The sequence below is a fragment of the Protopterus annectens genome, chromosome 7.part0 (genome assembly GCF_019279795.1).
Source record: "Protopterus annectens isolate FY-2018-M chromosome 7.part0, PAN1.0, whole genome shotgun sequence".
Classification (NCBI taxonomy): Eukaryota; Metazoa; Chordata; order Ceratodontiformes; family Protopteridae; genus Protopterus; species Protopterus annectens.
In genome coordinates this window covers 452,242,602-452,264,590 of record NC_056739.1, presented here as the reverse complement: position 1 = coordinate 452,264,590, position 21,989 = coordinate 452,242,602, and the positions used below count along the sequence as shown (strand labels likewise).

At 44.4% G+C, this 21,989-nt stretch overlaps 1 protein-coding gene across 1 annotated transcript in view; it reads right to left on the bottom strand.

Moving 5' to 3' along the window:
• The window catches only part of EIF5A (eukaryotic translation initiation factor 5A), a gene marked incomplete in the record, with an annotated part of 366,037 nt that overhangs the window by 301,057 nt on the left and 42,991 nt on the right, over window positions 1-21,989 (bottom strand). Inside the window, 1 exon segment of the mRNA XM_044077033.1 lies at window positions 20,937-21,121. Within this exon segment, the coding sequence (XP_043932968.1) occupies window positions 20,937-21,104 (168 nt within the window).

The window sequence follows — 21,989 nt, the reverse complement described above, 5'->3', positions numbered from 1 at the left end:
GAGGTGTTATAGGGAATATACCTATAAGACCTGTGATTTACTACATGTTCAGTGATAATACCAATACTATAGACTTGTGTAACTGACAATAAAAGACAATCTTGGACCATAAAACTGAATTGGAGTGTATAGACCAAAGTTAAGTGCAGATGACCTACAGGTTCTTACATTTCTTACATGAAACACAGGAGGGAAGCATATTAGCTGGGGACTTAATTTACCAGAAAAAGACTGAAATATATTGATTCAATGTTTGTAAATTCAGAGTATATTCAGGAACAAATGCTCAGATTGGGGGGGGGGGGGGGAGACTATCAGGGGACGGAATATACTACACATTGTTTGTGCTCCCAAAGAAATTACTGTAACGTCAAGTTTTACCACCATTGATGTGCAGTGATGAGGTTAAGGTTGATTTGTTGCTAGATAATTCTGCCAAACTGAAATCTAAGCCAATGCACAGGAGGTTAATTACAGATTATAGGGAAGCTAAACAGTTGCTATATAAAACTGGATTGAGGTGTTCAGTGGAAGAGTGCAGATGGAATGTGGAAAGTTGAGAGAAATTTGAGTGCAAAAAGTCAAAAAATGTTTATCAGGATTTATACAGCATCAGGGGGTATATTTCCATACGAACAAGATACCAGATTAAGGTGAGAGACAAAAAATATAAGTAATGGGAAAGAGGTCGAACTACAACTTTGAAAACGGAAACAAGCTGGACAAACAGAGACAAGAAAAATTTGAAGAAAACTTGTATAAAGATATTGAGCGTAACATGAAACCTTTTCCTAGATTCACAAGATGTGGGAGTAAAGATACACAAATTGATAAACTGTGTGCAGATTCTAAAATTTATTTTCAGACAACAGCTTATACATAACATTTACAAATTCTTATGCAAAACAGTTTGGCTCCACAAAAGGGGTAAGTTGTCCTAGTGATATCCAGGTAACCCCAGATACTGGAATCAAATTAGATTATACTGAAAAAGAACTGTATAAACTGGATCCAAACAAAGCACAGGGAAGAGACGGAATAAGCAACAATGACCTGAGAACACTTCTGCAAGAACTTACACTACCATTACATCTATTATTCACCATGTCAAAAGAATATGGGGAGATTCCTCAAGAGTGTGAGCAGGGGCACAGGAAATTAACTTTCTTGGGTGGCGTAAGCCAGGGAACCTTGTTGGCTAGGCTTACTTATGCCCTTGGGCAGACAGCCTAGTACTTGCCTATGAACCTATGGAGACATGCACTTAGGACAAACCCAGAATCATATAGACCTTAAGTCTCACGTTGTGGAAAAATAATGGAGACTGTAACACTGGACAAGTCACTGTCATAACTGGATAGGTTGGGACCTGAAACCATATCAGCATGCATATGGTGGAGAGATCTACTATCACCTGTAACAGGATGTTCTATAACAATATACCCACCGCTACGAATGAAAAAATTGCGCGGTGATGCTATTTATATAGAGATTTAACTTCAGCATCTGACAGGGTCATACACAAAACAATGATCAATAAATTAGTACAACTAGGTATTGATTTACTGTTAAGATGGACAGCTGCATGGCTTACAAATAGGACATGGCAAGTATCTTGCACCAACTGGACAGGTGAAATCCTTGGTTACAGTCAAGGTGTCCCACAGGGCTCTGTCCTAGGTCCTTACTTGTTTAGATTACACCTTTCAGACCTTACTTTTTCATCTGAGGGGCTCTACGGTCTATATGCTGACGACCTGAAATTGGGTAAACTAATTACAAGCGTTACAGATAAGGCAGGTCTGCAAACTAATTTCACTAAATTGACTATTTGAGCACAGGAGAATGTGTTGATAAACGCAAACTAAGCATATGAGATTTGGGAGACCAACTGAAAGGTGAATATTTAATACAGCACAGTGATTGAAACTGTAGACTCATTTAAGAACCTGGTTATATGGTTAGATTCAGCTAGGAGTTTTTCTAATCATATCAACCAATTGGCTAATGATAGTTACAGAACTATAGGTTGTATAAAAAGATTTATGAAGTCTAGGAAATCAAACATAATGAAGTAATGGTTAGTTACATTAGACCCAGAGCATGGAATAATATGGAAACCCTATAGGAAAACTAGCATGAATAAAAAAGTACAGTTGTGTACCTACCATAAATGTAGATGTTAGAGTGTATTCACTGTTGCAGTCATTACACTTCAGTTTATCCTGCTGGCAGGCTACCTGCAGTCAGCCTGAATTCCAAAGTCCTGGTCCGGCATCGGTTGCGGTCACCCCTTCCCTGACGTCAGTGCACCAGGGATACAAGATGCAGCAGACGCCATTTTCTTCAGTTTCTTTCCCCAGATGTCAGGTGCCCCCAAAAAGGTAGGCTAAAAATTCTGCTTGTAAAAAAGCATGCAGTAACAATCATTACCTTCAACTACAAGCAATAGGATAGAGAAGTACAGATAAATCCCAGCAAATAAAAGGGGGATGAAGGGAGGGTAACCTGGACTGCAACAGTGAATACACTCAAACATCTACATTTATGGTAGGTACACAACTGTACTATGTTAGTGTTTCACTGCTGCAGTCATTACACTTGGGTTGAATCCCAAAGCAGGTCCTAAATAGAATTAGGAGTAGCTATGAAAAACCTGCTATGAAAAACCTGCAGAACTGCAGTGGCAAAGCCTGCTCTGGATTTAGAGTAGAGTAAAGAGGTAAGTGGTAGTGCTTTGTAAAAGTGTGCACTGAAGTCCCAAGTTGCAGCCTCCAAAATATCCTTGGTTGGCAGTCCTGAGGAAGGCTGCAAAAGTGGCTGCTGCTCTGGTTAAATGTGGCCTAATGCCTTTAGGCACAGATTTGCCATGTTGTGAATAGCAGAAACGAATGCAGTGGCCTATCCATTTTGAAATGGTCTGCTTTGAAATAGCCTTTCCTTGCGATCCAGCAGCGTATGCCACTAAAAGTTGCTCAGTCTGAAAGAGTTTTTTGTCCAAGTAGAAGCGTAACTGTCTGTGTATGTCCAAACAATGCAGAAGTCTCTCCCCTTTACTCTGTGGGTTTGGATAAAGGTAGGCATACTGGACACTAACTTAGGCATAAATGTTGGGTTTGTCCTTCGAGAAACTGTCCAGATGGAAAATAAAAAAGGTTCCAGCCATTAATGCCTGTAACTGAGAATCTTCTTGCTGAAGTTATTGCTAGGAGCAGAGCTGTTTTCCATAAGAATTTTATCTCAGCTGTATTGGCTGGCTCAAAAGGAGGCAGTGTGAGTTTTTCCAAGACAAAATTGAGGTCCCATGCAGGTACTGGTGCTCTCCTTGGAGGTCTTATGTTTTTGGCCCCTCTGAGGTACTGCCCAAGCAGTGGATGTGAAAAAATAGGTGGGTCTGTATTGTAATGATCTGAAATGGCAGAGGCATGGATCTTAATTGATGAGGATAGGCCTTTGTCCAGCATCTCAGTTAGGTATTGTAAAATCTGAGGAATATTTGGTACAAGCGTGTCAATTCCTTGTGCCTGGTTCCAAGCACAGAATCTCTTCCATTTTTCTGCATAAGATTTTCTGGTGCTGGGCCTCCTGGCCTCCAAAACAACATCCATAACCGCTTTAGAGAAAGGTATATTCTGAAAGGTTACATTATCCGCCATGCAGCCAGATTTAGGGTTCTGAGTTGGGCGTGTAGGATCGGATTGTTTTGTTGGGTCAGTAAATGGAGAATGAGGCAATGTCCAGGCTGGGCCTGGAGACAAGCTCTTTAGGACTGGGTACCAGTGCTGGCGTGGCCAATCCAGGGCAATAAATATAATTTTTGGCTTCTCGTCTGACCTTTAGGAGTACCTTCGGGAGGAAAGGCATATACTGTATGGTTTTTCCAGCTGAATGACAGGGCATCCACTTTCCATGCTTGTTTGTGATGGTCCTTGTGCAGAATCTCTGTAGTTGGCAGTTGTGAGGAGAGGCAAATAGATGTCTGGGCATCCCAATTTCCTTATGCTGAAGATTTGTGGATCTAGTTTCCACTCGTGAGGATCCATGAGGTTTCTGCTTAGTCTGCCACAGCATGTTTTTCCTGGCAAGAATTGCGCTTTCAGGTGTACTTGATAAGTCAATGCTGTGTTCCACAAAATCATGGCTTGTCTGCAGAGGGGATAAGAATGTGTGCCTCCCTGCTTGTTTATGTACCACATGACACTAGTATTGTCCGCCTTTAAAACCAGTTGTCCTGGATGAAGTAGGTCCTTGAAGGCTGTCAGGGCATTTTGTATAGCTAGCATCTCTTTTGATTGAAGTGAAGATGCCTTTGGCTTGCAGGCCATGTGCCCCAAATACATTTTCCTGCCATGTGGGGCCCCCAGGCATGATCTGATGCATCTGTTAGTGTTTGCCTGGCTGTGGGTAAAGTGAATGGCTGTCCCTTGTTGTGGGTGACAGGCCTGTGCCCACCATCGAAACTCCTGTTGCAGGCAGAGGGCAATTAATGATTCCAGGCTGTGGCAATGTTAGAGTCCAAACACTTTTTAGATACCATTGTAGCTTCCTCATATGCAGTCTTGCATATGGAATTAGCAGATGGCCATGTAGCCCAAAGCCTGCAAAATTTTTCTTGCAGATAACTGGGTCTTTGTTGCCATGCTTTCGAAGTAAGAAGTCAGTTGCCTTTGTCTGGCGTGAGATAAGCCATCTGGGCAGTTGTATTTAAGCTTGCACCCAGGAATATTATCTCTTGAGAGGGTACTAGTTTTGATTTCTTTTCGTTTACGGTGTACCCTAAGCAAATTAGTAATCTTCTTACAAACGCCAGATGCTTTAGTAGAATGTCTTTGGTCTCTGCTTGAATAAGGCAGTCGTCCAAGTAGGGATATATTTGAATTCCTCTGTCTGCAAAATGCAATTACTGGTGCCAGGCATTTTGTGAAGACCCTGGACACAGTAGATAAGCCAAAGGGCAGTGCAGAGAATTGGTAGTGCATTGAGCCAGATATGAATCTGAGGTATCTTCTGCAAGACTGTCTTGATTGGGACATGCAGGTATGCCTCTGAGGTCCAAAGTTACAAGCCAAGCCTTCTTGCCCAGCATGGGCAGAAGCTGCTGCAGTCAACATTTTGAATTTTGGAACGTCCAGGAAAGTGTTTAGAATAGACAGGTCCAGAATTGGTCTCCAGGCTTTGCCCTTTCTTGGTACTAAGAAAAGTCTTGCGTAAAATCCTTGCCCCTGCTCTTGTGGTAAACTGACTGAATAGCCCTCATGTCCATGAGAGATGAAACTTGCTTTTGTGCCTCTGCCAATAGTGTGGCAGGTCTGGCATACCTTTTGCCTTTGGAAGGGTGTGAAAGTGGAACCTGTAGCCTTGAGACTATATTTAAGACCCATTTGTCCTGGGTGATCATGTGCCAATTTTGTGAAAAAAGTGCTAGCTTTCCCCCTAGGGGTGCTGCCAAAAGGTAAGTGCTTGGCATTGGCAGAGGAAAGTCATTGGGACTGTTTCCTATATGGCTGTGATTTGTCTTCTCTGCTTTTGGAGGTAAAAGTGCCCCATTGTTTGGGCCTGTATGAGCCCTGGGGCTATCTGCCTCTAGGGCATCTGTATCTACCTCTTTTTGGCCTGTCTGACACTGGAAAGGACCAATTCTTAGAAGGCCAGTTCCTGCTAAATCTGGGTGGTTGTACCTGCAACAAATCTTTTACTGTCTGCATAGGATTTCGCTTTATCCTCCCATTTTCTTCAACACCTCTTCTGCCTTAACACCAAACAAAGTATCATGCTGTAATGGAGCATCCAATAATTTTGCTTTAACATGATCAGGCAGATTCTGTTCCTTTAACCAAGCATGCCTTCTAATGACAGAACCTGTAACCGCAGCCCTGCAAGAGGCCTCCAGTGAATCAAAACCATATTGCGGAGTATGCTTTCCCACTTGTTCAGCTGCATGCAATAAATCCTGCATTTCCTTGTTTTCAGAACATTCAGAAAGTACAGTTTTGTACCTACCATAAATGTAGATGTCCGAGAGGTATGCATCTGCAGTCCTAACATATGGGTTGTCCTGCCTCAAGCAGCCCTTCGGTCGGCCGGATTCCAAAGTCTGGGTCTGGCCTCGGCTGATGTCACACTTCACCCGACGTCATAGCTGCTGTGTATTGGGTATAAAGGCAGCCAACGCCATTTCCCTCAGTGTTTCTTGCCCCAGATGCCAGGTGCCCTCTAGGAAGGCTAAATTTGGGTAAATGCAAATGTTTCCAAACAGTAGAGCAAACAATATAAGAATGTATATACATATATACAAACAAATACACCATAATAGATTCCCCCAGCTAGCTACAAGATGGGTAAATACCCTAGGAGTACAACAGAGGGGAAGGAGGGCGGGTAATCCTGACTGCAGTTGCATACCTCTCGGACATCTACATTTATGGTAGGTACAAAACTGTACTATGTCCTTCAAGGATGCATCTGCAGTCCTAACATATGGGTAGAATACCATAGCCAAACTGGGGGAGGAGGTACTAAGATGATGGTGTAGTTAAGATCCCTTGCAAAACAGCAGTTGCAAAACCTGCTCGGGATCTGGAGTACAAAGGAAGATTATAATGCTTGGCAAATGTATGCACGGAGCTCCAAGTAGCAGCTTCTAAAATGTCTTTGGTAGCCACTCCTCGTAGGAAAGCTGTAGTAGTGGCTGTAGCCCTTGTGGAGTGAGGTCTGATGTTTTCTGGAGTTGTCTTTCCATGAAAAGAGTAGCAAAATCTAATGCAATTTCCTATCCATTTTGAGATTGTCTGTTTTGAAATTGCTTTTCCTTGCATTCCTGTTGCATATGCTACCAGAAGCTGGTCAGTTTTTCTGCTGGTCTTAGTTCTGTCCAGATAGTAGCAAAATTGCCTGTGCACATCCAAGGTATGTAGTAGTCTTTCCCCCCTGTTCTGTGGGTTGGGGAAGAATGTTGGTAAGTGAATTGCTTGGTTCAATGAAACTCTGGAGACCACTTTTGGCATAAAAGTAGGGTTAGTTCTCAAGGACACTATCCTGATGGAAGATAAGGAAAGGCTGTACTGCCATTAATGCCTGTAATTCAGAAACCCTTCTTGCTGAAGTGATTGCAAGCAGGAAAGCAGTTTTCCAAGATAAGAACTGTAATTCTGCTGTTGCTGCTGGTTCAAAAGGGGGAAGTGTTAACTTTTCCAGCACAAAGTTAAGGTCCCATGTAGGCAAAGGTGGCTTCCTTGGAGGCTTTACATTTTAATTCCTCTCGGAAACTGCCTGAGTAGAGGATGAGAGAAGACTGGAGGATCCATGTTGTATTCTGCTGAAATTGCTGATGCATGAATCTTAATGGAGGAGTAAGACAGGCCATTGTGGAAAAGTTCTGCTAAGTATTCCAGGATGTTGGCTATGTTTGCTAATGATACATTTTCTCCTTTTGCTGCACTCCAAATGAGGTATCTTTTCCATTTGGCTGAATAAGTCTTCCTTGTGGAGGGTCTGCGAGCCTCCAGGATAATGTCTTTAACCCTCTGAGATAAATCTGGGTTATTTTGTTTTATGTAATATTCCAAGCAGCTAGCTGTAGTGTTTTCAAGTTTGGATGTAGGATCTTGTAGTTGTTCTGTGTTAGAAGTAAAGGACATAGAGGTAGAGGCCATGCGTGTGTCCGAGACATACTCAGTAGCGGGTACCAATGCTGCCTCGGCCAGTCTGGAGCTATCAGGATTATCCTTGGGTGATGATCTTTGATCTTCAGTAGGACTTTGTGCATCAAAGGAAGAGGTGGGAATGCATATGCTGCCAGGTTTTCCCCAACTGAAGGATAGGGAGTCCACCTTCCAAGCAAGTGGGTGGTATGTCCTTGTGCAGATTTTCCTCAATTGGTGGTTGTGTGGGGATGCGAACAGGTCTATTTCTGGTAGTCCCCATTTCTTTGTAATGGTTTTGAAGATGTCTGGATGCAGCATCCATTCGTGGGCATCTGTGGTAGTTCTGCTTAAGGTGTCTGCTAGTGAATTTTCTTTTCCTGGCACAAATTTGGCCTGGAGTTGAATGTTGAGGTTCAGGGCCACGTTCCACAGGTCCATTGCCATCCGGCATAGAGGATATGTGTGTGTGCCTCCCTGTTTGTTGATATACCACATGACTGTGGTGTTCTGTCCTTATCAGCAAGTGACCCTGTTGAAGAAAAGGTCTGAATGTCTGGATTGCATGCTTCACTGCCAGCATCTCCTTTTGATTTATGTGTAGATTCAGCTGGTCTTGTGTCCATAGGCCTTGTATACATTTGTCCATGTGTGCCCCCCAAACTAGGTCCGAGGCATCCGTGGTGGTCTGGCTTGGATGAGGTTTGTGGAAAGGCAGTCCTCCGTTTAACTGACAGGCTTGAGCCCACCACAGGAATTCTTGCTTCAGGCATGGAATTATTGGAATCTGGGCTTCGACTGTGCTTGTGTTGAGACCATACATTCCTTAGGTACCATTGCAACTTTCTCATATGCAGCCTGGCATGCGGAATCAATATTATGCAGGATGCCATGTAACCCAGGGCTTGCAGGACTTTCCTTGCTGTAAGCTGGGTCTGTGTTAATGCCATGAAATAGAGTGGTAGTTGCTTTTGTTTTTCTTCTGTGAGAAATGCCATCTGATTTGATGTGTCCAGTTCTGCACCCAAGAATTATCCTTTGGGATGGTACCAGCCTTGACTTTTTCATGCTGACTGTGTATCCCAGGGCTTGCAGCAGTTGTATAACCTTTTCCAAATTTTTTGGTCTTGTTGTCCGCTTGTATTAGGCAGTCATCCAGGTATGGGTAAATCTGAATTTCCTGAAGCCTGCAATGAGCAATTACTGATGCCAGGCATTTCGTGAATACTCTGGGCGCAGTAGACAAGCCAAAGGGCAATGCTGAGAATTGATAATGCTCTGATCCTGCAAGAAATCTGAGGTATCTTCTGCAATCTGGTCGTATAGGGACGTGCAGGTATGCCTCCTTGAGATCTAGTCACCAGCCAAGACTCCTTGCCCAGCATGGGAAGAAGTTGCTGTAGGGTCAGCATTTTGAATTTTGGAACAATGAGATATGTGTTCAGAGTGGACAGGTCGAGAATAGGCCTCCATTGATTTTCTTTCCTTGGTACCAGGAAAAGTCTGGAGTAGAATCCTTGTCCTTGTTCCATAGGCGGTACCTTTTCTATAGCTCTCATCCTTAGTAGGTGGTTGATTTGTCTTAGAGCGTTTGTCTTTTGGTTTGGTGGTAGGTTTGGCATTCTTCTCTTTTTTGGTAGAGTGTGGAAGTGAAACCTGTAGCCTTTGTCTATTGTCTGTAAAATCCATTTGTCTCCTGTAATGTAATGCCAGTTTACGGAAAATAAGGCTAGCTTTCCACCCAAGGGTGCTTCCAGTTGTTCCCTGGTAGGCGGTATCAGAGCCAAGTCATTGTGTCTGTCCTGTGGAAGTGGTTGTAGCTGAATCTGTGGCAGTACTTCTCTGGTTGTTAGGCTGCCACTGACGTCCCCTGTAGCCACCTCTGGATTGACCTCTGCCTCTTGGGCACCTATTTCTGCCCCTCTGTGCTCTGGAGGTGTCTGGAAAGGACCAATTCTTCGAAGGCCAATTTCTACTAAACCTCGGAGGTTGGACCTGTAAGAATCCTTGACTGTTAGAACAGATTTTGCTTTTTCTTCCACCTTCTTTAGCACTTGCTGTGTAGGGGAGCCAAGCAAACTTTGCTTCTCCATAGGAGCATCTAGGAGCTTTGACTTAACATGGTCTGGTAAGGATTGCTCTTACCAGGCATGCCTTCTAATCACTGTTCCAGTCATAGCTGATCTAAAAAAAGCCTCCAGTGCATCATAGCCACATTTTAAGGAATGATTACTGACCTGCTGAGTGTTATGTACCAAATCCTGAAGGGACTTACGGTCTATAGGTTCAGGAGGACAGTTTTTTATTTAGCTGGTCTAACAAAAATTCCTGATACTGAATCATGTGAAATTGACAGTTTAAGGCCCTGGCCGAAAGAGTAGCAGAAGTATAAACTTTTTTACCCCATCTCTCTAATGCTCTAGATTCTCTTTCAGAGGGGAGGGGGTTTTTGGCAGAGGCAGCTGCTACAGCTTTGGGGCCCTGTGAAATGGTTTCAGGATCTGCAATAGGAGCCTTATACAAGTGGAAGTGTGTGTCCGGGACCCTGTAATATTTGTCGGGCTTGGCAGGGGCAGTACAGGCATCATTATATGCATCATCAACAACTGTTAGTACTGGAGGAATGGCTAAAGGCCTATGATGTGGTAAATGTAAAAAGGTCCTTAGCCTTTTCCTAGAATCTGAAAAATCCTGGCCCTGTCATTGAAAATGCTCTCTCATAGCATGTAAGGTTTCCCCAAAAGAAAATTCTTCAGGAGGAGAGGCAGAAGGAATGGAGTCTTCTGCATCAGAATCCTCATAAGGAGGATATGGGCCTTCTGGAGGGTCTGAGTTTTCTGAGTCATCCGAGGAATAGTCTGTAGAAACAGGATCCGGGGGCTCAGTCCTAGGCCTCTTCTCTGGAGGGGGTTGAGAGGCCCTGTCTGGGTGAGGTTGGGATCCCCTGATCAAAGAAATGAGATCCTCAGCCAGGCTGAGCATTTGGGAACTAGAGGTAGGCCTGTGTGAGGGGGTTTTAGCAGGCAAGGTCTTAGAAGATTTAGCTGCTTTAGCCCTAGAAAAAGCCTTGATAGACATAGATGCAGGGGGCCTAGCAGCTCCACGTGCAGGAGTAGATATGTCTAAAGGAATAGTATCTGATAAGTCCTGGGAGCCTGCTACAGCAGGGGGAATTTCAGTAGCAGATTCAGCCATGTTCTGTGAGGCCTCTGCTATCGGAGGCATGCTTTCAGCCGAAGGAACAGAGGACTCTGTTTCCGCCGAAACAGAGACACTCTCGGTTGGCTTAACCGTGGTTTCGGCCGAAACCGCGGACCGCAAGTGTCGGTCCTTTTCCTTACGCTTTTTAGCTAATTGTGAAGTCTGAGTCTCCGACGGCATTTTGTAAGCAAAAGCGGGACCAAAAAACTCCTCTGCAAACTCCGACCGATGTCTAAGTGTCGGTCGGTTGAAGGAAGCACAGGCTAGACAAGCTGATACGTCGTGGTCTGGGCCTAAGCAAGGAAGGCAGTAAGAGTGGAAATCCTTATGAGGTATTAGTTTCCCACAAGTTAAACAATTACTTTTTCTGACATTGGCTGAGGCAAGAAAGAGTCCCAACGGGGTACTTAGCTTTTTAGAAGTCTTCAGTAGTAGAAATCTCTGGATCTGACCGACCGGCACTTGCGAACAGCTTCTGTTTCGGGCACCACGCGGCAAGAAAGACGGAGGAAAATGGCGTCGGCTGATGCCTTTATACCCAATACACAGCAGCTATGACATCGGGTGAAGTGAGACATCAGCCGAGGCCAGACCCAGACTTTGGAATCCGGCCGACCGAAGGGCTGCCTGAGGCAGGACAACCCATATGTTAGGACTGCAGATGCATCCTTGAAGGACATCTTGTCAACATTTTCTGTTTTAGCAGTGACATTAAGTACTGCTGACATTTAAGCATATGAAACAGACAATTTAAAGCCCTTACAGCCAAGGTAGCAGAAGTGTAATTTTTTTTCCCCCATCTGTCCAGAGTCCTAGAATCCCTATCTCAGGGGACAGGGATTTTTGCAGTAGAGGCCTTGACCCCTTTGGGACCCTGAGATATATAGTTTCTAGGTCAGCAGCAGGGTTTTTATATAGAAATTTATGAGAGTCTGGAACCCTGTAGTACCTGTCTGGCTTAACAGGTGCAGGAGGTAAAGAGTCTGGAGACAGGCCAGACTCCCGAAAATACATCTGCAATGTCTAGAACAGGTGGAATAGCAAGAGGTCTTTGCTGGGGTAGAAGAAAGTCTGAGCCTTTTCTTAGATTCTGAATAATCTTGGTTCTCCCAGTGGAAATGTTCCCTCATGGTATGCAAGGTTTCCCCAAAGGAATAATCTTCAGGAGGAGAAGCTGAAGGAATAGATTCTTCAGCATCAGAATCCTCATAGGGAAGAAGAGAGTATCCCTGTTCTGAAGAGAAGTCAGGAGGAAATGGAAACCTGATCAGAAGAATCATATTCTGCGTCTTGCCTAGGCCTCTATCAGGAGGGGGATGGGAACCCCTGATCAAGGTAATTAGGTCTTCAGCCATTTTGAGCATCTGTTTCTTAGGCATGAAGTCTGTCCAGGAGAATGCTGTACTTGTTTGTCTTTAAAGCTGTTTTAGTCTTTGCCTTGGAAGCGGAGATTGGCTTGATATATAATTGCGTAGGACTGAAAAAGTACAGTTTTGTACCTACCATAAATGTAGATGTCCGAACTGGATAGCATCTGCAGTCATAACAAGTGGGTTGTCCTGTCGTCAGGCAGCCCTTCAGTCGGCCGGATTCCAAAGTCCGGGTCCGGCTTCGGCTGATGTTGCACTCCACCCGACGTCATCACTGTTGGTCTTCGGGTATAAAGGCATCAGCCGACGCCATTTTCCTCAGTGTTTCTTGCCCCAGATGCCAGTAGCCCTCTTGCAGGCTAAAATTTGGATAGATGCCAATGTTTCCAAATAGATAGAGGTAAACACAACAATAAGCATGTATGTACATATACACAAACAAATACACCATAAAGACTCCCCAACAGCTAGCTATTAGAAGGGTAAACACCCTAGGAGTACCACAGAGGGATGGAGGGAGGGTAATCCTGACTGCAGATGCTATCCAGTTCGGACATCTACATTTATGGTAGGTACAAAACTGTACTATGTCCTTCATGGATGCATCTGCAGTCATAACAAGTGGGTAGAATACCATAGCCAACTAGGGGAGGAGGATGAAAAATAGATTATGGTGTGTTTAGGATCCCTTGCAGTACAGCAGTGGCAAACCCTGCTCGGGATCTGGAATATAGAGGCAAATTATAATGCTTGGCAAATGTATGCACGGAGGTCCAAGTAGCCGCCTCAATAATGTCTTTGGTTGCCACTCCTCGTAAGAAGGCTGTGGTAGTGGCTGTTGCCCTTGTAGAAGGAGGTCTTATGTTCTGTGGAATTGGTTTTCCATGGAAGGAGTAACAGAACCGTATGCAATTTCCTATCCATTTGGAGATTGTCTGTTTGGAAATAGCTTTTCCTTCCCTTCCTGTTGCATAGGCTACAAAAAGTTGGTCAGTCTTTCTGCTATTTTTTGTTCTGTCCAAGTAGTAGCGTAGCTGTCTATGTACATCCAAGGTATGCAGTATTCTTTCCCCTCTGTTTTGTGGGTTGGGAAAGAAGGTAGGTAGGTGTATTGCCTGGTTTAAAGACAGTCTGGATACCACCTTAGGCATAAATGTAGGATTAGTCCTCATGGACACCATCTTGGTGGAAGATTAGGAAGGGTTGCACTGCCATTAAGGCCTGTAGTTCTGAAACCCTCCTTGCTGAAGTGATTGCCAGTAGGAAAGCAGTTTTCCATGACAGGTGTTGTAGGTCTGCTGTTGCTGCTGGTTCAAAGGGTGCTAGTGTCAACTTTTCTAGCACAAAGTTTAAATCCCAAGCTGGTAATGGTGGTTTCCTTGGAGGTTTTACATTCTTGATTCCTCTGAGGAATTGCCTGAGCAAAGGGTGCGAAAAAACAGGTGTATCAAAGCTGTATTCTGCTGAAATAGCTGATGCATGTATCTTGATGGAGGAGTAGGACAGGCCTGAATGAAGAAGTTCGGCCAGATACTCCAGAATGTTAGGCATATCTATGTTTGACATCTTTTCCTCTTTCCGTACTCCAGATGACAAACCTTTTCCATTTTCCAGCATAGTTCCTTCTTGTTGAAGGTCTGCGTGCTTCAAGAATAATGTCTTTAACTCTTTGGGAAAGTTCTGGAATGGCTGCTGTTATGTGATGTTCCATGCAGTCAGTTGCAAGGTTTTTAGGTTTGGATTATGATGCTGTAGTTGTTCTGTGTTAACATCAAGGGCATCAGGGGAATTGTCCACATATTGTTCCGAGACCTGCTCCTCAGTAGTGGGTACCAGTGTTGTCTTGGCCAGTTTGGAGCTATCAGGATTATCCTTGGACGTTCTTCCTTGATTTTCAGTAGTACCTTGTGTATCAAAGGAAGAGGCGGGAATGCATATGCTGTTAGGCCTTTCCAGTTGAAAGAGAGCGAATCCATTTTCCATGCTAATGGGTGGAATGTCCTTGTGCAGAATTTTTTGAGCTGGTGATTGAGAGGTGATGCGAATAGGTCTATCTGTGGCATTCCCCATTTCTTTGAGATGGTCTTGAAGATGTCCGGGTGAAGCTTCCATTCGTGGGCATCCGGTGGTTCTGCTTAATATGTCTGCTAGGGTATTGTCTTTCCCTGGTACAAATATTGCCTGTAACTGGATGTTGTAGCTGAGTGTCAGGGTCCACAGCTCCAAGGTCATTCTGCATAGGGGGTATGAATGAGTGCCTCCCTGTTTGTTGATGTACCACATGACTGTGGTGTTGTCTGTCCTTATCAACTGGCCCTCTGAGAAATGGTTTGAACTTTTGGATTGCCAGTTTTACTGCCAGCATTTCTTTTAGGTTGATGTGCAGTTGAAGTTGATCCTGTGTCCACAATCCTTGCACGCATTTGTCCAGCATGTGGGCCCCCCATCCTAGGTCTGAAGCGTCTGTTGTGATGGTCTGGCTTGCTTGACATCTGCGAAAGGGTAGGCCTGGGTTTGACTGGCATGCCTGAGCCCACCATAGGAACTCCTGTTTTAAGCATGGAATTAGTGGGATTTCTGTTTCTAGACTGTGTCTGTGTTGGGACCATAAATTCTTTAGGTACCACTGTAGTTTCATCATATGTAGTCTGGCAAATGGAACCAAGATTATGCATGAAGCCATGAAGCCCAAGGCCTGCAGTACTTTTCTTGCTGTTAACTTGTTCAGTTTTGTTAGTGCCAAGAAGTATAGAGGGAGTTCTTTTTGTTTTTCTGTAGTCAGGAATGCCATTTGTTTTACTGTGTCCAATTCCGCGCCCAAGAATGTCCTTGTTTGGGATGGTATCAGCCTTGACTTTTGTAAATTGACTGTGTATCCCAGTGCTTGTAGCAAGTAAATGACCCTTTGTAAATCTGTTGTCAGCTTGCTTTTGTTGTCCCCTTGTAGCAGGCAGTCGTCCAGGTATGGGTAAATTTGAATTCCCTGAAGTCTGCAATGGGCGATTACTGATGCCAGGCATTTTGTGAATACTCTGGGCAGTAGATAAGCCAAAGGCAATGCTGAGAATTGATAGTGCTCTGATCCTGCAAGAAATCTGAGGTATCTTCTGCAGATTGGTCGAATGGGGACGTGCAGGTATGCCTCCTTGAGATCTAGAGTTACCAGCCAAGACTCCTTGCCCAGCATGGGAAGAAGTTGCTGTAGGGTCAGCATTTTGAATTTTGGGACAATGATGTATGTATTTAAGGTGGACAGGTCGAGAATTGGTCTCCAACTTTTTTCCTTTCTTGGAACTAGGAATAGTCTGGAGTAGAACGCCTTTCCTTGCTCTGCTGTTGGCACTCTTTCCACAGCTCTCATGTTTGCTAACTCCATTATCTGGCGTAGAGCCTCTGTTTGATTTGGAGGTAGATTTGGCATTCCTCTTTTGACTGGAAAAGTGTGGAAGTGAAACCGGTAACCTTGATCTATGGTTTGTAAAATCCACTTGTCCTTTGTTATGTAGTGCCAGTTCTTTGAAAATAAGGTTAACTTTCCGCCTAGAGGAGCTGCTATTTGTTCCCTGGTAGGCGGATTTAGGGTTAAGTCACTGTGGTTGTGTTGATGTAGTGGCAGTGGCTGTGTCTGTGCCTTTGTTGTTGCCTTGCCACTGTCTTCCTCTGTAGGCACCTCCTCTGGATTGGTTTCTGCCTCTGGAACTTCTATTCCTGCCCCTTTGAAATTTTGTGGAGTCAGGAAAGGACCAATTTTTGGCAGGCCAGTTCCTGCTAAACCTTGGGGGTTGAACCTGCAAGAAATCCAACAGTTTGAACAGATTTTGCCTTTTCTTCCATTTTCTTCATAACCTGCTGGGCAGATGTACCAAACAAACTTGTCTTGTCCATAGGAGCATCTAGCAACTTAGCTTTAACATGATCCGGTAAAGCTTGTTCCTTTAGCCATGCATGCCTTCTTATCACTGTGCCTGTCATGGCTGATCTAAATGAAGCCTCCAGTGCATCATAGCCACATTTTAAGGAATGGTTGCTAACCTGTTGTATGTTATTTACCATCTCTAATACATATTTCTTATCAAGAGATTCATCAGTGGTTAGTTTTTTGGTTAACTGATCCAGCATAAACTCTTGGTATTGTATCATGTGAAACTGACAGTTTAAAGCTCTAGCTGAGAGAGTAGCTGAAGTGTAGACCTTTTACCCCATCTGTCTAATGACCTTGCTTCCCTTTCAGAAGGAATAGGGTTTTAGCTATGGTCGCTACTGCCTTGGGGCCCTGGGATATAGTTTCTGGGTCTGCAAGTGGAGCCTTGTAAAGGTGGTGATGAGTATCTGGCACCCTGTAAAATCTGTCTGGTTTGGCAGGGGCTGGGGGTAAAGAATCTGGAGCGGAGCAAACATCATTGAAAGCATCATCCACCACAGAGAGAACAGGGGTATAGCTAAGGGCCTGTGCTGTGGGAGGTGCAGAAAAGTCCTAAGTTTTTCTGGAGTCTGAAAAATCCTGTTGCTGCCATTGGAACTGTTCTCGCATGGCATGCAAGGTTTCCCCAAAGGAGAATTCTTCTGGTGGGGAAGCAGCTGGGATGGATTCTTCAGCATCAGAATCTTCAAAATTGGAGAAGGGAGCCTCTGGCTGGTCAGTTATGTCCGATTCATCAGCAGAATCATCAGAGGACACTGGCTCGGGGGGCTCTGCCCTAGGTCACTTCTCTGGGGGCTGAGAGGCCCTGTCTGGGTGAGATTGAGATCCTCTAATTAAAGAAATTAAATCTTCTGCCAAAGTTAGCATTTGAGAACTAGAAGAGGGCCTGGATGTGGGTGGTTTAACAGGCACTGTTTTAGTAGTCTTGGCTGCTTTAGCCCTGGCGAAGGCCTTAATGGACATGGCTGCTGGAGGCCTAGCAGCACCACGTGCTGGGGTAGAAACGTCCAAGGGGATGGTGTCTGATAAGTCAACCACCGTAGTGGGTAAAATTTGTGAAGTCGTTTCAAGAGTTGTAGCAGGGGCCTCGGTTGTAGGAATAGGTTCAGCTGTACTTTGTTCAGTTTTCTCGGTTTCGGCCGAAACAGAGACACTCGCGGTTTGCTTGACCATGGTTTCGGCCGAAACAGAGACACTCGCGGTTTGCTTGACCATGGTTTCGGCCGAAACCGCGGACCGCGAGTGTTGGTCTTTATCTTTGCGTTTTTTGCTAGATTGGGTAGTCGGAGGATCTGACGGCATAATGTACGCAAAATCGGAACCGAAAAACTGTTCTGCAAACTCCGACCGACGCCTAAGCGTTCGTCGGTTGAAAGAAGCACAGGCCGAACAGGCTGCTACGTCGTGGGCTGGGCCTAAACAAGGCAGACAGTAAGAGTGGAAATCTTTATGAGGTATTTGTTTCCCACAGTTTAAACAATTGTTAACTTTTTCTGACATCGGCTGAGGCAAGAAAGAGTCCCCAACGGGGTACTTAGCTTTAGAAGTCTTCGAAGTAGTATTCGGTAGAAGTAATCTCTGGATCCGACCGACCGGCACTTGCGAACAGCTTCTGCTTCGGGCGCCACGCGGCAAGAAAGACTGAGGAAAACGGCGTCGGCTGATGCCTTTATACCCGAAGACCAACAGTGATGACGTCGGGTGGAGTGCGACATCAGCCGAAGCCGGACCCGGACTTTGGAATCCGGCCGACTGAAGGGCTGCCTGACGACAGGACAACCCACTTGTTATGACTGCAGATGCATCCATGAAGGACATCACCCTCAGAAGCAGATGCCTGCTCAGCAGCTCCAAACCCATCTGAGGAAATAGTTTGTGTCCAATACCTTGAGTATCCACAGGCCTAGCTGTCTCCACGTGGAAGTCGGAAGCGGCCTGTGGCTCTGAGGTAGCGGGCGTCAGGGGCTGCAAAAGCACCTCACTGAGAACCGGCGACTGGCCTAGCAGAGCATTAGTCAGTTTTGGACCTCTGATGTCTGTCCGTTGCCTTTCATAAACTCCGGTAGTCAGCTGTTCCGACAGCATTACATAATTAAACCTTCGGCCAAAGTAATGAAAAGCAAAATCGTACCGATGCTTAATAGTGCGTTGGTTAAATCTAGCACAAAACAGACAGCTAGCAACGTCGTGGTCAGGGCCTAGGCAAGGAATACAGTAAGAATGAAAATCCTTATGAGGCATTTGCTTCCCACAAGAAATACAACTGTTAACTTTTTCTGACATCGGTCTTGAGCAAGAAAAAAGGTTTCCCAAACGGGGTACTTGGCTTTATTGAAGACTTCGGATCTGAAATTTGATTTCGAAAATCACAGGAGTCGGCCGACCGGCACTTGCGAACTGCTTTTGCTTCAGGCACCGCGCGGCAAGACAGACAGAAGAAAATGGCATCGGCTGCATCTTTTATACCCCTGGCGCACTGTCAGGGAAGGGGCGACGGCAACAGACGCCGGAATTCAGGCCGACTGCGGGTAGCCTGCCAGCAGGATAACCCAAGTGTAATGACTGCAACAGTGAAACACGAACATCTAGAGTACAACGGAAATATATCAAGGGCATCCATGAATGGGGAAAGTTATTATGAAAGACTAAAATATCAACTTGTACACTGTCTTGCAGTTATTTAGGAGATGATCTTATTCAGGTACAGGGCATTCAGGTACAGGGCATTTAGGAACAAGTACCCCTGGGAATGTTTGGGGTTATCAAAAAGTACTAATAACTCAGATAACCTATGTAGAAGATCCTACAGGAATGAGAAGTGTACTAATTGGTTCTCTGACAGAGTAGCTGATGCTTGGAACAGACTACCAAATTACATTAAAGTACTAGTTTAGATTTAAGCACAGCCTGGACATTTAGTATGAGAACAAATGTTCTGGTATATTGGCAAGCTAGAAGGGAATTAATGCCCATGCTTGAAACATTTGTATGTATGTAGGCATGCTCTGAAGACCTGGGAGTCTAGCATACAAGGTTTGCAAGGTTCACTACAGCTCTGGGAACTAACTCCAAAAACGCAAACTAGCTCCAAGTGAAAGTCGGATCAGAGGAAGAGGACCCCTTCGGATAAGTGCTTAAAGGTGCCAAGCTATCTGATCCAACAGCTCTTAATCTTGCCCTGAAGTCACAGGGGGTGTGGATTGCTAGAGATGGCACAGTAAGGGTCAAGGGGGACTTTGATGCCCTACACCCTCAAAGTAGTCTGCACCATCCATTCCACATCTTCAATAAGTCTCACTGTTGAATAGAAAGAGGCAGCAGATGGGTACCTTAGTCTTGTTAAAAAGGGAAACCGCATCCTTGATGGAACCGGACCATAGGTCCGTGAGTACCAGGTCCTTGGTAGTCAAAATAGGTTTACGTGGACTAAATATCTGACGAGACTCCTCAGATTTGAGAGATTGAAATTTTTGGTTTTGGCACCAAAGAGGGTCTCTTTCTCTGTCGGAAGATTTAGAGAAGGATGAAGCTGGGCTCTGAGACAATATCTTAAGAGGATGTACCAGACTTATCTTTACCTCCAGAAGTCAACATGCCCCTTAAGATGAGCTTATTCTTGACATTAAACTTTGATTAAAGAAGTGGCTGATCGCACAACTTTCTTGCAAGTTAAAGGGGCCAAGACAATACACAGCAAATAGCTTACAAGAATTTTATGCACACTATTTTTTGAAGCCAGAGAGTTTCTCTTGTTTCTGTGCCATAACATAAGGAAGAGACAGGCAGCCACTAACACAGAGGAGAGAGAACAGAGAAAGTTTTTTTTAAAGAGACAAGCAGACGAAAGGGGACAGCTACTACCAGTAGCAGTTCAAGATATACCTAAAGGTAAAAAGAGGAGAAAAACCTATAAAAATAACAACTTGTTACTGGCAGGAGAGAGAAAGAAACTAAAGCAACCTAAAAAACGTACTAAAAAGAAAGGTTACAAACTAAGGGAGAGATGAGATGGAAAGGATTACACACCAAAAAAAAAGATTTTTTAATTATACAATCCAACACCAAGAACTAGCTGATCAGACCACATGTTTGCAAAGTAGCAAATGAGATGTGAAATAATGGGGAGACATTGTGGGTAAGGGGAGGTATATCAAAGAGCTTTTTAATACCCAGGAGCTTGCTGACAGCAGAGTAAGATCTCACAGATCGGATCTGGACCCATATGAGGAAGAGACGTAAAACTGACTGAGGAGTTTCACAAACCTAAATACAAACAACTGGATAAAACATCTAGAAAAGACCACATACTTTTAGATTAAAAAAAGAACCGTCCATCAAGACCCTCATTACATTCAGGTTCACACTTGAAAATCTTGCAGCATTCATCTTGCTATCAAAAACTCACATTTACAAGCCAATCTGAACAGCAAATGCAGAAAGTGTTCAGCTAGTAGGCTGCACCTTTTTTAGGCATATACATTTTCATATTAGTTCTCAGTACAGGCTTGCTGAAAAACAAGTGAAGAGTCATCACTGCCTGCAGCCTGCAACTTGACGACCCTGCTTACTACTAGATGATATTCCACACATTACACTCAAGAAAAAATGAAGTGCAGGTTAACAAATCATGAGATTAAGGAAATAAAATTCTGCTATTGTAACTTGCAGAATAACAGCAGCCTTAAACTACTCAGAACTGAAGCAACACTCCCAACTCAAGACCTGCAATTGGTGATAAGGAGTGTCTCATTAAGTCTTTCCAAATAAAGACAAAAAAAGAATCAAGCACTGGTGCTGGCTCACCTTTGCATGCCCGTGTTTCCCAGTCTTGGAAGTGGACATCTCTACTATTTTGCAGGGACGGCCCTTCAACACCACAAAGCCATTTTTGCGCAGAGCGGAACATTGCATGGGGAAGGTGGCAGAAGCACCTGCATCTCCAGTTTCAAAGTCCAAATCAGCTTCTGCCATCTTTGGCTCTTAAAAATCTAAGTGAAAAAAGTAAAGCCCATGGTTAACCAACTGCTGCGGCTTCAAATGCAAAATGGTAATCATTAGCACTAGCATCTCATTTCTTCACACATTGATCCACCAAATGAAATACTAAACATCCAACTGGAATAGTAGCAATCTACTCTCACTGAAAGTTTAATTAGCATACACAACACCAAAACATTACATTTCTGAACCATGTACTTTGTCTACCATTTAAAATGAGAACTGCACCCACAGACTATTTCACCATGGTTTGGAGTTTCCTACATTTTACCACCACTCGGACTATTTGCAGGTTTTTTAAATATTTCATACACAACTTCTGAGTCTGACTACATGGGGTCTAGCATCTTGAAGTGATCTTTAGTCTTCCTCTAGGTTTCCCACAATGCAGTGCTAGCCTGTAATATTACATCACACAGGACTCTCCTCCTAAAGCTGTCACTGCATTGTTTTTACATGCATACGCGGTGTAGCGGTAACATTGTTGCCTCACACCATGAGGTTCTCCCATTCGATTCTCGGTTGGAGTGCAGGGAGTGCCTTCTGTGTGGAGTCTGCATGTCCTCCCCACGGTTGGTGGGCATTAGAAACATGCGTAAATGGGCGTGCCTTCACTGAAGGTTGAACGTCGAGCTGGCACCTTGGCATTTGTGAAACTCTACTGCCAATCCTACTGCCAATTAGCGGACTGGAGTTCCGCTGTGGCTAACCGGGAAAAGCCAAAAGACAACTCTGCTGCTGTCTTTGAATGGCATGAGGTGTTACTTAAAACTGTCTAAACAGTGCAAATGCCACAGAACAGACTTTCAAAGTGCTTTTTACTGCTACTTTTTAGAATGGTTAAATTGCATTTGTGTG